Source organism: Lissotriton vulgaris, chromosome 4_1, assembly GCF_964263255.1.
Source record: "Lissotriton vulgaris chromosome 4_1, aLisVul1.2, whole genome shotgun sequence".
Classification (NCBI taxonomy): domain Eukaryota; kingdom Metazoa; phylum Chordata; class Amphibia; order Caudata; family Salamandridae; genus Lissotriton; species Lissotriton vulgaris.
Genome location: NC_141691.1, coordinates 2017992304 through 2018009005, shown reverse-complemented (window position 1 = coordinate 2018009005; position 16702 = coordinate 2017992304). Strand labels below are relative to the sequence as shown.

The window sequence follows — 16702 nt, the reverse complement described above, 5'->3', positions numbered from 1 at the left end:
ACAGTCTGAATGGTCCAGTTCTGTTGCTCCAAAGACACATGGTTCAGCAGCTGTGTATATACTTGGACAGTATCTCAAGACTTGATCAGCTGAGAGAAAAATGCACTGGTATTATGGAGCCTGCAAACCTCCACGAAGGGAAAACACAAAATGTGAATCACTGTTTGTACCCGTGTATTTTTACTGCCTTTACAAAAAAAAAAAAAAACACTGTTTGGAGTTAATAATCTAGCAATAGGACAGTGAGCTACAGCATTCTAAGACTGTTGTGCGTTTCCACGGGGCGAGTGTACTGTAGCTGCTCCATTGAATTGCTTCGCAAGGTGCATATCTAATAAAACCTCTGTGCAACACACTTTTAGTGAATTAAGCATACTTTTTTTTCTCAACTGGTGCAAACCAACTTGTGTTGACGGCCATAAACAACCTCCATCTTATTGCCTATTTAAGCACAAGCAGTGAATTAACGCAGATTGCTGCTAGAACCCAGAGAAGCCAAAAGTAGGAAAAGCGGAGACAAGACTCTTTGTTAGGAAATTATAAATACTTTAGCAGTGTCTTTCTCCACAGATAAGAACTTAAAGAGCTTTTAATTTGTGACGCACTATACAATCTCAATTTTGTGCCATCTTCAGAGCTTGCAGGAGACCAGATTTCAAAAGGTCCTAAGGCAGAGACAGCAGTATCTCCAGGAACTGGCTTCCCGTACATCAAAACTATACCTTAAAATGTCAGTTTAAAAAGGGCTACATCTACAAAAGGTATAGTGAAAATAGTTCACACAACATTTTCATTTGGGCTTTAATGCTTTTCAGTATAATATTAAAGCATCATTTTTCAAATCTAGCAAATTAGGCAATATTACCGCTATGGATTGCGTGCCTGCCAAGGTGAAGCCAATTTTCTATCATGAAGTTGACAGGGTCTTAGCTTCACACAGCTATGTGGAGAGATTACAATATCTGATATGAGACACATATCAAAACCTAAACTATCCAATTTAAAAAGGGAAAAACTGTCTGGAGATATGCATGTGCATTTTAAATGTCCACCTAATATATCGGCTTATTTACTATCTGATAAAGCAAACACCTACTAAAGGTATTGCTGAAGTTTTTCACTTCGGAAAATAATAAACATTCCAGTAGCAAGGACACCAATACTGGTCAAATGTCACCAATGCTGAATAGCATCTTGAATCCTGCAATATTAGTCTGCTTCAAGTCAAACATGATGACACTGATACGCAGAAACACACTTTGTCATCTAAGGATACTGGAAAAAGTCCACATTTTCAGACTCAAATTAAACTTGGGAAGGGGGAAGTGATGTAGGTTTCTCCAAAAATAATGTTTCTTTATAACTTGTTTTATAACTTTAAGAAAAGTAGCCAAGGAATAATCATAAAGGGGTTTATGAAGTAAATGACAATTTGTGCCGAGTGTTTTGAGAACGGCATCAGCTTTGAATTGTAAAATAAATTAGTGCACGTGTGGACAAACTCTGGAAGCACACAATATACAAGGACAACTGACCTTGTTCTGTCACCATTAGTTGCTGAACTTGCTCAAGCTTGGGCTTACCACCTACCACCTGGTGAACGATCATCAATATTCTACAAAATTCTGATATTTGAGATGTCAAAACAATAAATAGATCCTCGCTTGAAGTTCCTTTAATTAGTAATTTATATCTTCGTAAAGGTAAATACTCCTATCTGGTCTCATCACAGAAAATGGAAACAACAAACGGGCATGTTGGACCTTACACACTGCAGTAGAAACAGTATTCCTAGTGGTGGTCCTTAAAATGGCTCAAAATATGGCCTGTACTACGCTCGAGGAGACTATAGCTTCTACAAGTCATCACCACACCTTTGTATCTGCAGAGGACACAAAACGCTAAGTATTTGGGAGAAGAGCATTTAAAACCTCTACCACCCATTTCTGATCATTATGCGCCCAGCTTCTGAAATTACTCTGCGCTAATAGACAGTCACCAGAGAACTCAAACAGTATGTAGAGCGCTCTTTTTAATTTGAACTAGAAAAAAATAAAAAGGATAAAATCAATATCAGGCCCTGATGGCGGACATCTGATTGTGGCAGGGTGGGTTTGGGTAATAAATGACACCTAAGAATGCATCTTTGAATCAAGGCAAAATCCAACAAATGTCTACATCTTTGTCAGCAGAGAAGGCACAGAGGCAACCTGCTTCATTACAATTAAAGCAGCAGGAGACAGGTTAGAATGGTTATGGGAAGCGTGCACTTAATGTAAGCGAATGGAAGAACAGGCCGTAGAACCATCACCTGATCCTGAAGCTCGGAAGAAACAAAAGGCAACAATGAAACAACCTCTAACCTAAATCAATTCCTCAATATAAAAAACATAATTGCTTTCAGTGTTCTTGTTTACAAAAACATCCCACAAGTATGTCAGCCCTATCCTTTAGACAGAATACACATTTAAATATGGAAAACAAAAACATCTAAACTGCACACCAGATTCTGAAAATGCACAATCTAATTTGATAAATTCTAGTAACAAATGTTCTTGTGTTCGACCTCAAGGAACAGCGTTCCTACAAATGAAGGTATTGCCAGGTGAGATCCTTATTTTACAATAGCCTCACCCAATGGCGATATCAGATGCAATATTTTCTAATACTGGACACGTCAAAGAACGAACCTTTCGCATAAAGCTAAGTAAGCACTCATTAACTTTTACATGGGCCCTTCTGCTCATGTGATGGCATAAAAACAAAAAAAAAACAAGCACTTTGTAAATCAGATTCAATGGAGCAGTTACATACAGTTGGCAAATTCCCCTGAACAACCCAACCCGTCCCTTTGATTTCTTTCCAGATTCTATCATCAATGTAAGATTGATGTTCACCAAGACTTGTGACCGTCTCTCCAGAAGAGTTGTATCCATCAAATAAGAAATTCACAAGTTCAGAGGCTCCCAAAGAAACTCTTGTGCTGCAGACTTTAAACTATTCAGCAGAACCCATTTGTTTTCATTCTCATCAGTAGGGCTTGCACTAATGCAAGTAATGCGGACCATGAAGTCTCCCAGCTTTCGAACTGCAAAGTGAGTTACCGTAAAGTTGGCCTCAAAAACTAGTGGTACATTAAAGGCTTGTCAGAAAATCAACAAACGCAAATCACACACAATTGTTTCAATTTATTTGCCCAAACCTAAGCCTTTAATCGAGCAAATGCTAGAAGTCTGTTTAAAAAGTAGCTTTTTGACCAATGTAGAGATAAAAACAAATGCAATAACAAATGAATAATTAAACAAAACTAGGAAAGTACAAATGGACAAATAGCATACTTGACTCCATCACATTTCTCATTAATGATACAAGCATTACTTATGCTACTCACAATTGCAGCAATGCAGTTCACTACACAACACCCCGTATCATAAAGAACACAGGCTCTCGCAAAACGTGCAGGCAAGTCAAACAGAAGAGAACATGTTTAATTCATGGTAGTAGTGTAATGCTCAGGCCTGGCATTATCAGTCATAAACTGAATTAAAAGTGCTTTTGTTATCACTTGAGCCATAAAAGAGTATTTGACAACTAAACCCTGTTCTTGAAATTCGAGAACTTTTGATACCCAAACAAAACAAAGCTGCAGTTATCGACCAGATGGCATCAAAGAGAAGCGGATATCTAGGTATTCCAGAGATCACCAAAGTGTACTGAAAAGGCATAAAAAAAATCTCAATCTACATACAGCAGGTAGCCTATCAAGGACTATGACATATGCAGGATTAAAAGTTTAAAACAAACAATCATATGTGTAACATTTACACTCCGATTCAACCTGTGTTCCGCCTGGTCTCCCCACTTCACTTTATGCAAAGAACAATGCACATTCCCCACTTATTTCTTGCTGTATATTACCCATTGGTTCAGCACAATCGGTTGAAAACTTTACAGAGAATGTTAAAATGACCATAAAAATCTAAAGTAATAAAAATACAAAACTACATGAAATCCTACATAAAATAATCAAAATCTGAAAGGGTGCATTTCGTACCCAAACATGCCCCAGGATCCACAGACGTAAGTAACGACAGGCCTCAAGTAAGAGTCTGGTACAAAGGGACCGGCCATGTAGTTGGTACACAAGGAGGTGCACAAGTGAGTTTTAAGGAGAGCACGCGCCTGGAACCACTGCTTTTGGGTGAAGTTCAGGAATCAAGTGCCGTTAACAAATGATAGATGGCTAGGAGCCTTGCCCAAAGGAAGTTCAAAATCAAAACTTTTAAAGTATAGGACTATATATATATATATATAAAGAAAAATAATGTTTTAATGCAGGGCAGTTAAGACTATCGGTCGTGACTGTAAGGGCTAACTTATGGAAAGTTCGCTCTCCTTTTCCCCATCCCTGGAAAGGATTTTAAAAAATCTATCACTGCATGTTTTTAGTGTTTGGTCTCAGCTACATAACCTGTTCAGCAAATGTCCATACTATAGTTGCAGCAATTTCACCTTTTCAGGTTAGCTTTCTCCGCAATTACAATTAAGCAACATAAATCACCCCAAAATGTTTTCAGCTATGGATTATCAGTCGGGTGAAAAAGATATGGAAATGATTTCTATTTACCAAACTACTTATTTCTAAGTGAAACAAAGGTTTAGAGTCTTGTCACTAGAGATTTTTTATTTTAAAAATTGAAGCTCTTCCGTCCTACGAGACGGGAGCTCGCATGTATAATTTTGAAAGTTCTGTGCACTCTTTAAATCGTTTTTCGGATTGGTCTGGAGTATGACATTTACCTTTGTGTTGTTGACAGATGTTTCAATACACATTACTCTGACATCTATTTTGTGATCTCTTTTCTGCTCAGTGTTATTTTCCTGGCCCAGACCACCCAAAAGTGAGCAATATGCTTAGCAGCCAAAGCAAGACACCTTTTTAAGTCCTAAATACTCGCTCTAGATACAAAGCAGAAATAAGAGTGGAAGATGATCCGCCTCACAAACGAAGTAGAGGTGGAAACTCCACATCACAGAGGCTGCTTACGAGCTTAATTTGTAATAATGGCACTGGACAAAAATAGAGCATCCAGGCAGATTCCATGGTGCCCTTTCAGCAGGGGAAACCAATCTTTGGATGAGTTACTGATCGCAAGTAAGCAAGAGTATGCTTTAACAGCCTCTCTTGTTGATGGGGTGTCATCGGGCAAATTATCATGTGTACATTGTACATATCTTCATTCAAGCTACTCGTTTTCATATAGGCTAAATAACGCTGTGGGCCACAACAATTGAACCCTACTCTTGTAGATTAAAATGGGGACAGGTTTCCTTCACAAAATGTCTATCCCACATCTTTTGCTTAAAGTACTCAATGTGCATCACATCTAAAGAAGCATGATGGCTAACAGCTGAAGGGTTAGCATTACTTCTCATCTTCGTCTCACTGCATGCTCAAAACAGAATGACAGACCGGTAGGGTCTCAATCAGCGTTCTTCTGGAGGAATCACTCTCTCTCCTCAACTCTACGCTGGTACTGCATGAAAAAATGAAAGGCTTGTGAATGGGAGACTGCACGAGACAATCTAGTATAGACCAGCAGAAGTGTGGAAAAGGGGATGCTGAGATGGTCAGACTGCTTCTGCTGTGGCATACACATGCAAATCGTACGACAATGGGTTCATCCCACCTCTCCACCATTGGCACAGGCGGTCTGACGAGGTAACTATGGTTCAGTGGTGCTTTGTGGATTTCATAGCGCTCAATTTTAGCCTACTTCTGGATCTGGAATATAAAGAGCCGTAGGTTGATGTTCTTGGCTGCCAGCAGTTTGTTACATTCCACGGAGTCAGTGATAGGCAGCGGCACATAGTCAGTCTCATTGTTTTCATTGGTGAACACAAAGTGGTAGATTACAGGATGGATCTTCACGTCGTCATAGGGCCCCTTAAGCAGCAAGAAAGAGCACTCCATCTGCGAGTTGATCTTGCTTTTCAGGATGAGCTGGAAAGATAATGTGCGCTTGCAGGATAGGTTTGGGTTGCGCTCAGAGTCGTTCACCCTGGCCTTCAGTACCCAGGTCTGGTTCAGCACTGTAAAGCGAGGTGTCTCATAGTACAGCCGGGTGATGAAGTCATCTGTTCTGTAGGGGCGAAACTGCACTTCTGCAAGACAACGCGTTGGGATAGAGGAACAGAGAAAAGGAAACAAAAACAAAAAAAGAAAAAACAGAGTTAAACGCTGGCTTTGGATTCAGAGATTCTCAATACAAGATCACTTTACCTGTGGCAATGGAGGAAGCACACCGTCTTGGGAAACTTCAAAGCAACTGGAAGAGATTTGACATGCAGGTCGGACACAAGTCCAAATGCATGATTTTAGTTTAACAAGAATATTTGCCTTTATAATTGTTCACTAATAAAAATAGATGTAATGGTACATCAACATAGAGTAGTAATAGTAGGTTATGCAGTGTAGTTCAGAAACAAACATATATAATAATAGATCTCATTTTTAAACAAACCAAACTCACCAGGAAATAAAATAAAAATGTTAAGGTAGGCAAAACTAACAGGAAGCACTTTCTGATTGCATGAGCTTCAAAAATAAAATAACAAGATTAGTTGGTCAAGTCTAAACATACCTCTTGAAACAGTTAAGCAACAGGCATGGCAAGACATTCAAGCGTTTGGCCACTCAGTCGCTGTGCGGTTTGATCTGTACAATATGAGGGCTGAACATCACTAAATTAAGGCGATGGTGTGATTACGCCACTGACGTATAAGCACATTCAATGTGTCAATTACTGAGCACTCGGTATGTTTTGGGATTGGTTTGATAGCAAATTGAAAGAACAAGTGGGTAAGGCATCAGAATTTGTAAATGTCTGAAATACTTTGGCCAAGACATCACTCTACTGTCTTGTGAATCCAAGTTTTTGTGGGCACCGATACAATGCCTATCACAAGCCCCAACACCCAGCTCCTTCTACACCCCATGTGCTCACTACTTGTGCGCGTAATGCAAACTGATGGCCTAGCAAACATCTTGAAAGTAAAAGATCAAGCCTGCAAGAGTCATTCCCATTCCATATTGAATCACAAAACCCTGCTCATGGTTCCAGGAATCCTCTCCCTCTCTTCTGCTGTATATGGTCTTCCGGCATTGAGATAAAGGTGTGGAAATGGAGGTTTCTAACATCGATGTACCAAGGACGTTATTAGCTGGTGAAAGGTAAGTGGTTGCCACATCAGAAGGAGGATATAGATTGGACCCTTTCGATATACATGTAAAAAAATGAACATCCATGGGAACAAGCACCAGACACACACAGAACGCAGTTCAAAGAGTAAGGGTAACTTTATTCAAATCAATAGTAACACTCCTGTAATACAAGAGTGGAAAACAACACAGTATAGAACTCTGTGTGAATTAAGACAGCATTCAGTAATACACAACAAGATAGGACTTGATAATTACACAACCATTAGTTTTTCAAGAAAGCCAACAGCATAAAAAATGACTATTCCATAAATGAGGTTAAAGAATGTTGTCAAAAAAGAGAAATTATTTTATGCCCAACAGCTGTGAGATCAGCTTTTGCAAACTACATTCTCATATTATTTAGTCTACCCTGTGAGGGCGCAGAGTTGATCTGAAGTCTTTGAGGGGCCCGATCTTACGGACCCTTTATATAATGGAGATTTAATACTGTAGGGGCTCACACAGTTCTTCCACCAACTCCTCCACCTGCATGAACCAGAATCATTTCCAATTAGTACTTGCAAACATTAATGTACAAGTTGCAGCATTTGATGCAATTAGAATCAAACCTATAAAAGGAGAGGTAGGGTTAAAGTTTAATTCACAAGCAGGATCACAAGAATTTGGATACAACTGCAGATACAGATATTTGCGTCGCAATGGGGTGAAATTGGAAAGATCTACTGTAAGCGCAATGCAGCTGTGAGAGAATCTGTTGCAAGAAATCAGTTAATTGCTGGCTCACTCTGTTTGGCCAAAGCAAATACTATGTAATAGACATAATGATCTATGAACCACATTAACTCCAGCATAAAGAATGTGGGCAACCCTTGCCTAGCTCAGAAAATCCTTCCACATAGGAGTTAGTGGGATTTCTTAAAAAGTGCTTTTAACATTCCAAACTGTGAGCAGCAAAATTAATGCAATTATCATTGGGACTACTTCACTGCAGCAACTATCTTTTAAAAGGAATGGAATTTACTTGGTGGTAGCAATTAATTCAGTAGGGAACTTACTTGGCACATCATGTGCCAATGTGATGCAGTAGGACTTCACTTGGGCGCAACAAATACCTACGCAATGGGAAAAAGGGTTCTTAACTGTAGCTCGTACTCAAGCGGGAATAGTGAATCTGCATACATAACATGAACAACAAATATGGGGCTGGTAAAGTTTCAGCAGCAGACATTAGCTGAAGGATGAGTTAATCAGAAACACAGCTAAGGAGAGGACTGGGCTAGCTGCCTCTTTAGCAGAAATAAACATTCCACACACTCATGTTATAATGTTTCAGCATAGTCACCCAATTCAAGCTCACATCCTATGCCCCTGTTAAGATTGCCACTTAGTGACATTTTCACTCTACAAAGTGAACAAAATCAAGAAATGGGACCTAAATAAGCTCTGTTTCTAGAAATCCACTCATTTATTCGTCTACCGTGTATATTGGTTCCTTGTAATCTTCATTTTTCCTTATATGATCATTGTAATTTCTCTTTATAGCCAGCAATTACAAACCCCACCACAGAGTGACGTAGGATTTTAGACCACCATGTAGACTTACCTGTGTATTTGGGACATGCCAGAGTTGTAATAATACCGCCCCCACCCAGGCCTAACTTTACCGATTATCTTGATTCAGAAAGTGGTTACTGGCCCATTTAGAAGAATGCTGAACATTCCTTTTATGTTTTTAGCACGAAGGACATGTATACTCACCGAGTGACATATTATGCTAATTTGATTGCCTACATTTCTTCAGGACTCCCTAGCCCCTTAAAAGTGGCATCAGGGAAATTGTAACGCCAAGATTAAAAGTGGTAAACCCCATGATGAGACATGCAAGGTCACCAGCTTCAGTTACCTTGCTTTCAAGAATCTTGCTATTCAAAATCGAAGAGCTTTCTTTTTGATTTGAAACTCAAGTCCTGTTGCAGCTTCTGCTTCCTTCTCTGTGGGCCATCACTATACACCAACTCCTCTAATCGAAAGTCTTCATTAAGGTGCAGGTTTTTCTGAGCCTGTGCTTCTCAAAGAATGCAAGATGACCCAGAGCACCTCTTGAGGAGGAGATGTGCACTTCTGTGTCTTTAAGAATCCATAAACCATGCCGCCTTTTGGCCTAAGACACAATGACCATGTTTTGTGGTGAGTTTAGGAGATTTTTGGTTGCAGTTTTTTTGGTATAAATAAATACTGTGACGTCGACCTCTAAAGAAACTGTCATTGACGGTTGGATTCAAAACTGTATGCAAATCATCACCCAATGACCAACTAAGACATGGCAGGCTTATTGTTCATGGATTCGAACAAGTCTTCCGCATTTCCATAACCTCTTCAACAGGCAAAAGCAAAGCCAGGTTATAAGTAGTAATTCCAGTATCCCTTCGATTACTCATGTGTATAGTCTCCAAGTCAGCAAGAGGAGTATTACCTGCTAATGGTTTTTGAGATATTTTCTTCAGGTTTATTCATGTATTACATTTTGTTTCCCTTCCACATTTCCTTTGACATTTAAAGCCATTTACAAAGGTTTCTAATTGCTTTTGCCCTCCTGCCCTGCATGGCCAAAAGCGAAACAAGACAATGTTTTAGGAGGTCGAGTCATCTCAATCGCGGTGAATTTTCAATAAATGATGGTGTTAGGTTCAAGCAGGAAAACCTTTGAGACATTAGACTTTCAATAGAAAAGAGCAAGACAAGCAAATAATTTTGTATTTGACCATATACAGTAGGCATTTCTCTTTGAGCAGCTCTGGGATGCAACTACAACTGTTTATTAGCTCACAACGAACAGGCCAAGTCTTTATTTGTTTCAGCAAATACAAAAATCAACAAAAGATACACAGCTTTAAAAGAAAATTCCTACTCAAACGACATGACATGAGTGTAAAGATAGAATAAGTTTTATGTACAAACAAACTTTCCTTATGATAACATTGATAAAGTGGAATTAGAGAAGGAATAACGAAGCAGGAGCTGGGTCGACAAAAGGTGTCAAAAGTAATAAAGAAGGCACAAATTGGAAGCAATGACGATAGGGACAATATGCCGGAGGAAAAATGGGCAAGACGACATGTAATGGTTTTAGCATGCATATTTCTATGTGGTGAAGGGGTAGGGGCTAAGAGATTTAAAATGTGCTGTAAAACAGTAGCGCAAAGCAATGAAAGAATAGTGGTGAACAGATTTAAAATACGGTGAAGGACTAGAGACAAACATTTAAAATGCAGTGATCAGTAAAGCACTGGGAACGTTAAAAGGGTGAAGTGAAAGCAAAAATACAAATGCAAAACATGCTGAAATATGCACACACACAAAACTAAGCGCAAAGAGAAACTTAGAAAGACCAGGTAAATAAGCAGATAAAACATGCTCCAGCATGGCTCGATTAAGGCAAAAGGGGAAGCTAACAAAGTCATAGCAATAAACCTCGCCCACACTATTCCCTACTTACACCTGTAGCTACAACGTCTCTCCACCAGGATACTTATGAAGTTTTACTGATACTACAAAAACTTCAAGGATCCTACAGTTATACTTCTCTCCTTGATCTGTCTACATTAGCTAGTTCTTCTCAGCAAGCTATTCCTTTGGTGTGGCTCCAGTGAATGTAACAAAAAATCCCCAAATAAACAAAAACGCCTAGCTTTACGATCACCGTTTGAGTGCAGTTAAAAAAGATTCTCTTCTTGAAAAACCTTGGTTTGCTTTGTTTTACACTTTTTATTTAGACTTCTTCTCAAATGGAAAATGCTGTAAGGAAAAACTGAGAACATACCACAGTTGGATGTCACCAGAGTGTCTTACCTGCTCTAAATTCATTAAATTTACCATAAGTACCCAAAGTATCTTGGAAAAATCATGTTTACAGGAAAAACTTTCCACTGCCCAAGTCTGTAAATCAGTTGCCATGTAAGAACATCTCGCTGTTGCTGCGACTGTAGGGTTATTGCCAGGATTCTCATTACATCACCAAACCCCCCACCACTTTCAGTATATTTTATACTGAAGAACAATTTACACCCAGTCCTACCTCAAACGTCCCCATCCCACCCACGCACAACACACCAAGGGAGTGCTCTTCCATGGAAATGAAACGCCGGTGGAAATCGTCGATGCCGGATCGATACTGCGGATGAATTCCCTGAAAAGCTCACTACAAAACAATTAATTCAATACACTCAAGAACTAATGGATGGGATGCACAGGTTCAGAGAGAAATGAGAAAATCACATAATCCTTACCATGAAATGTACACATGAAAAAGAGGAAACTAGATAAATTCACCCCACAAGCATTTGTGATGGGCGGCAAGCAATCAGGCCTGCTGTTACCCCACATCTGCTTGCAGGGCGCAGTCACTTTTACCTGTGTAGCCTATCTTCTCAAAGCTCAGGAGGCCAAAGATGCTGTTGTACAGCTGCATCTCCTTCTTGTGGCTTTGGTCCATTTCGTCCAAGATATCCATGAGCTCATTCCCAGTTTTGGTGGGGTGGCTGCATTCGGACTCGTGCACGGTCAGCTCATGGAAAGGCCCCTGCCATGGACAACCGATCCTCTTGTACTTACACTGTGTCACCCTATTATTAAACATAATGGGAAAAGTGTCACTCCCTGACTCAGTGGAGCGTAGTTACATCAAAAGGACAACAACATAAGTCAGTGCAACGAATCACAGTTAACACTGACGAGAGAACAAGCCTACGTCATGCTACAACAATTTCCACACATACCACCTGCTCTGACGAAATGCACATCCTTGCATCGGAATGAGTACATACATAAGCTCAGTTTCCATTGATTATTCCCAATGGATATTCAAGTCGAAATCCCCACCAATTCACCCAGGGAAGATGTACTAATGGCAGACAGCGCCAGCACCCAGCTTTCTTAATTTGAACAGACTTTCTTTTCAAGTTTATATTACTTTCTACATTACGGATCATAGTAATATGAAAAAATGTTGATTAAATGAACATCGACCTCTGCCCTACTCTGCAATCTACTTCCTCTGACCCACTACAGTGTTTATCCTCATAAGTGTGGTGATCATGAACTCAAGAGTGCAAGGGCTTCTTTAAAATGAGCAGCCAACATAAATGGAAGAAAATGGCAAAGCTCTTCTGACTGCTTGTTCATTTACATAGTCTTCCATTTCGAGCAATACCTCAATGGGGGTGGTTTAAAAATGTTGCTTTGGAGGGTAGCCAGAGTGCCGTCAACAAGATGGCCTCCCTTTAAAACTGCTCCATCATATGGAGCAAATAGCCATCAAATATATCCACTCACAGCACACATAAGGACCCAAAATTGCACTGCCTATATGTTGGTGAACACCATAGCCGTGATGTGTGATAAGGCGGCCTGCTAGCATGCTGCAGGTCACAGTGTGAATCAGAGTAAGAACACCCCTGCCAAACGGCCTGCTGACTCGGAGCTTAGTCTAGGACTCCGGATGACAGTAGGAGGTCACAGTCCACTTGTGATCTGAAGGAGCTGGACGCCATGCTGCACTTGCCTGTAGTTATGCAGTGTAGCAGCGATGGCCAGAGCTCCATCCTCGCCCTGCACTTACGCTATGGCAGGAAAAACAGCCCTTTGATATGCTGCGCTGCTTGGCAGCAAGACGCAGCATACCGGCAGCAGGCTGTCTGCCGCCCAATCGCAGTCAACAGAAGATCTGTAATTGCATCCACCCTACAGCACTGTGAGAATTGGGGCTCCCACTTACGGCTCAAAAATATTTTTGCGTCTGCTGCGCCACTAACCTGTTGCAGGGAATTGCCACTGTGCCCTCTTGTGCTATATTGGTGATTGTTGTCTGAGGAGTCTGATCACTGCAGAGGGCTTCTCTTTGACTCTGAGTGTGTGGAACTTGTTCCCCTGTGGCATTACGGTGATACCATTGATACAGAGACCCCAGCGTTGTTAGGCCCTCATACGGACCAGTGGGCTGAGGCCCCGAGTGGTAAAGGGTGCTTAGAGTGCTTTGGTGGACCCCCACATGCTGCTACATAAAAGGTGCAGTGCAAGAAAATGAGTGGTTGTGGTGTGGCGTATCCCCCATGAGATCTGGACAGGATTGGCAAAATGGAGGCGAGGCAGTCAAAATTATCAACAACAAAAAAGTGCACGCTCACAGGAGCGTCCTTCTGACCAAAATCCTGTAGTGGGGGCATGGGGTGGAATGCACAATGATGACATGGAGGTGAGAGGGCTCTTCTCGGAGATGAAAGGCAGACTGAACAAGCGCTTAGGCAATATGAAGGACAGTTTGGACAAACACATGTATCGACATGGCAGAAAATCAGATTTCAGATGCTAAAGCGGACACAGCGTTCCAATCTAAGCAGCAAAAAAAAGAGTTGTTGGATCGCTGGGTATGGGTTGTATTGAAGATTACAGTGAAAAATGTGGCCATGATAACCTATCCCCCGTTTTCGTGGTGGAGTGTGCTCACCACACGTTTGCCCCTAGGCCTGTTCCAGGTGCCCTGCCTTGCCATAGCTTTGCTAACTTTTTGAACAATTACAATTTTACTCAGAGTGCACAAGAGGCAAGGTGGAAATGCATCCCGATAAAGAAAACTCTCTCCGACCAGGGGTATCTAAAATGCCATGCTCTACATAGCCAAACTTCGTGTCGCCTTGTGAGGCAAAGCACATGAGCTCGCCAACCCTAAAGACGCTACAACTTTCATGAATAATACATCTCAAACACATTGAAAGTGGCAGAAGATGGGGAGTTGTAATTCAAAAACACAGCGATGTTGAATGAAGAACAAAACTTTATCAGCCCGGTAGTTAGAGATAGTTTTAACTGTGCCCTTAATTGGGTTGAGCCAGAATTTAGTTACCGGACTTTTCCAGGGACACATTACCCTTGTTAACCTATTGGCTGTATTCAGATGTCTATAGGATGTTCCTTATTGCTTGTTTCACTGTTTGAGAATTTCTGCAAGGTGCTTAATATTGAATATGAAGAAGCAGGGGATCTCCTTGGTTTTAAATAGACAAAAAACAGAAGGTCAAACAACACATTTTATATTTTTGCCCTGGCCACCCCCAGCGTTGAGCTAGTTAGATAACCTCGTTAGCTGCTGTCAGACGAGTGGTAATTAGAGTTGCACTTATGTCATACAATAGTTTGAGATTGCCAAAGAGAAGTGTGGGAGGGTGGGTGTGAGGAGGAGTTGGGCATTAACGGCATAGTAATAATAAAAATTAAATCAGTCTGTAATGTGCATTAAAGCACCAAGTCATGATGACTACAGCATCATAGTGCAATGGAATAAGACATAGACAGCACCTTCAGTAGCAGAGGGTAAGACTGAGCTGGCAATCAGCATGATGACATGGAACATGAGAAGGCTGAATGCTCATCGCAAATCTCGACAAATAATTGACTACCTAAATAGACACAAAGTGGAAATATAGATTTTGGTTGTCTACAAGAGACACATGTTGCTATTTGTAGCCTTAGAGCTTTTTAGGTCATCAGATTTCCTCCTATTTCACATACTCTAGGTGAGTGGCCATCCTGATAAAACAGAACATAACATCCAGGCTCTAACAATATATAGGACCAAGATGAGCATTATCTAATCATTCAAGGGATTTTGGGTATATTGCATGTCACATTCATGAATGTGTATGGCCCACATTAGGATGAGCCTGAATTTCTTTCCAGTGTAATAAAGAAACGTTCTACTCTCTCAATACAGAGAATCACATGGGGTGGTGACTTTAATCTCGCTTTACAAGCTGAATTGGATAGTAACGGAAGCGGAGCTAGTAAGCAAAAGTACGCAAAAGGGACATGCTGCTTATTATTATGCAACGGGAACATTTTGTATACTTGCTGCACACCAAAAATCCACCTGCTAGCAAGTTTACATTCCACTCTACAATACATGATCCTCATCTAGAAAAACACTTTTGGCTGAGTCCTAGGGATATGGTGGAATGGGTTACCGCCATTAACCATATCCCCAGAACACAGCTGGATCACACTCCAGTCATGTGTTGCCAGCAGCCTTACTTGATCCAATGTTTAAAGAAGAGATTAGAAATAGAATACAGCCTTAATCTAAAGTCACTGGTGGCATGCTATGGGAGGTGGTTATTTGAGGAGAATGCATCATTCGGTGTCACAAAATTCTCAAATTAATCCATTATAGGCTAAGCTCACTAAAAAAATTAATTGCCTCACTGGAGCATACCTTATGCATTTCTGCAAACCCTGGCTATATGACTCACACCCTAATTGTCTTGATTTCCGAGATGAAGCCAAAAGGGAAATAAGATGCATGGGCTAGTACATCGCAGCTAGTTGTTATGTGGAGGGGAAACAACCGGGTTCTGGTGGGATGCATCTGTCCACAGCTGACATTATTCGACTAGAAACAGAAGCAGTTGGACTCTTGCAACACCAGACTGAAATACTAAAACATTTTTGAATACTGCTCTGAATTATACTCCATAAGATCAGACCAAAGTACCACGGTCACACCGGACTAATTTGATTGAGCATCTTTGGCACAGCCAGAAGCTGAGGAACATGACCCAATGTGCTGCCAAATCATTCTAGAGGAAATTAAGAGTGATAAGGAACATGAAGAACGGGAGCAACTTTGGCGGGGACAGACTGGCAATTGAATTCTACAAAGAATGTGTTCCTGCTGGAGGTTTACGGGGAGGCGAATACGAGTGGGATACTGCTCCTAACACTTTGCAAGGCCAAAGTTACTGCCGTGCTCAAGGCTGACAAACCCCCCACAACAATGCAACTCATGCAGACCTTTATCATTGACTAATGTGAACAATAGACTACTGTCTCTCTTGCCGTTCTTGATCAAATCAGATCCATCGGATGTCATACCTGGCAGAGCCATAGCAGCACAGTATTTGCTATCATCCACCAAATAAATACGACTACACCAGCAGTTGCTCAGTACTTACATGCAGCTAGGGCATTTGATTTGTTGGGCAAGGGCAAGGCCATGCTCAAATGAATTAAACTCTTATATACCAGTTAGCTAGAATTAAAATAAACAATCCGCTAATTCAGATGTCATTGGGCCTCCAGGAGCTGCTTTAGCGCGGAGACACTTCTCGAAGTAGCCATATGCTCTACAGGTCTTACTATTATTATTACTATCCTCTCTAACTGAAATAGGCAGAGAAATAGGCAGAGAGGTCCCTTGTCACAGATTTATTTTATTTGCGGGACAGTGGAACCACTTGCCTGCATCCTACAAGATTTCCTCCAAACTTGTGGCATTAAGTTCAGAGCACATAGGATATAACTATTAATGTAGGCAGACGACATCCTACTACTGAGTAAAGACCCAAAAATAAAGTGGAACCCAAACATTTGAGAAATCATTCCTTTAAGCGAATGGTCTGGTCCACTGAAACTGGTGCAAAATCGGGA

General features: G+C 40.8%; 1 protein-coding gene across 1 annotated transcript in view; it reads right to left on the bottom strand.

Annotated features, from left to right (window-relative positions):
* Positions 1 to 3187: 3187 nt before the first annotated feature.
* The window catches only part of ZFTRAF1 (zinc finger TRAF-type and ring finger containing 1), a 112141-nt gene continuing 98626 nt past the window's right edge, over positions 3188 to 16702 (bottom strand). Inside the window, exons 3-4 of the mRNA XM_086966417.1 lie at positions 11636 to 11847; positions 3188 to 6165 (exon numbers count right to left, since the gene is read on the bottom strand). Coding sequence (XP_086822543.1) covers positions 5774 to 6165; positions 11636 to 11847 — 604 coding nt within the window. The 3' untranslated portion in view covers positions 3188 to 5773. The remainder of the gene's footprint in view (positions 6166 to 11635; positions 11848 to 16702) is intronic.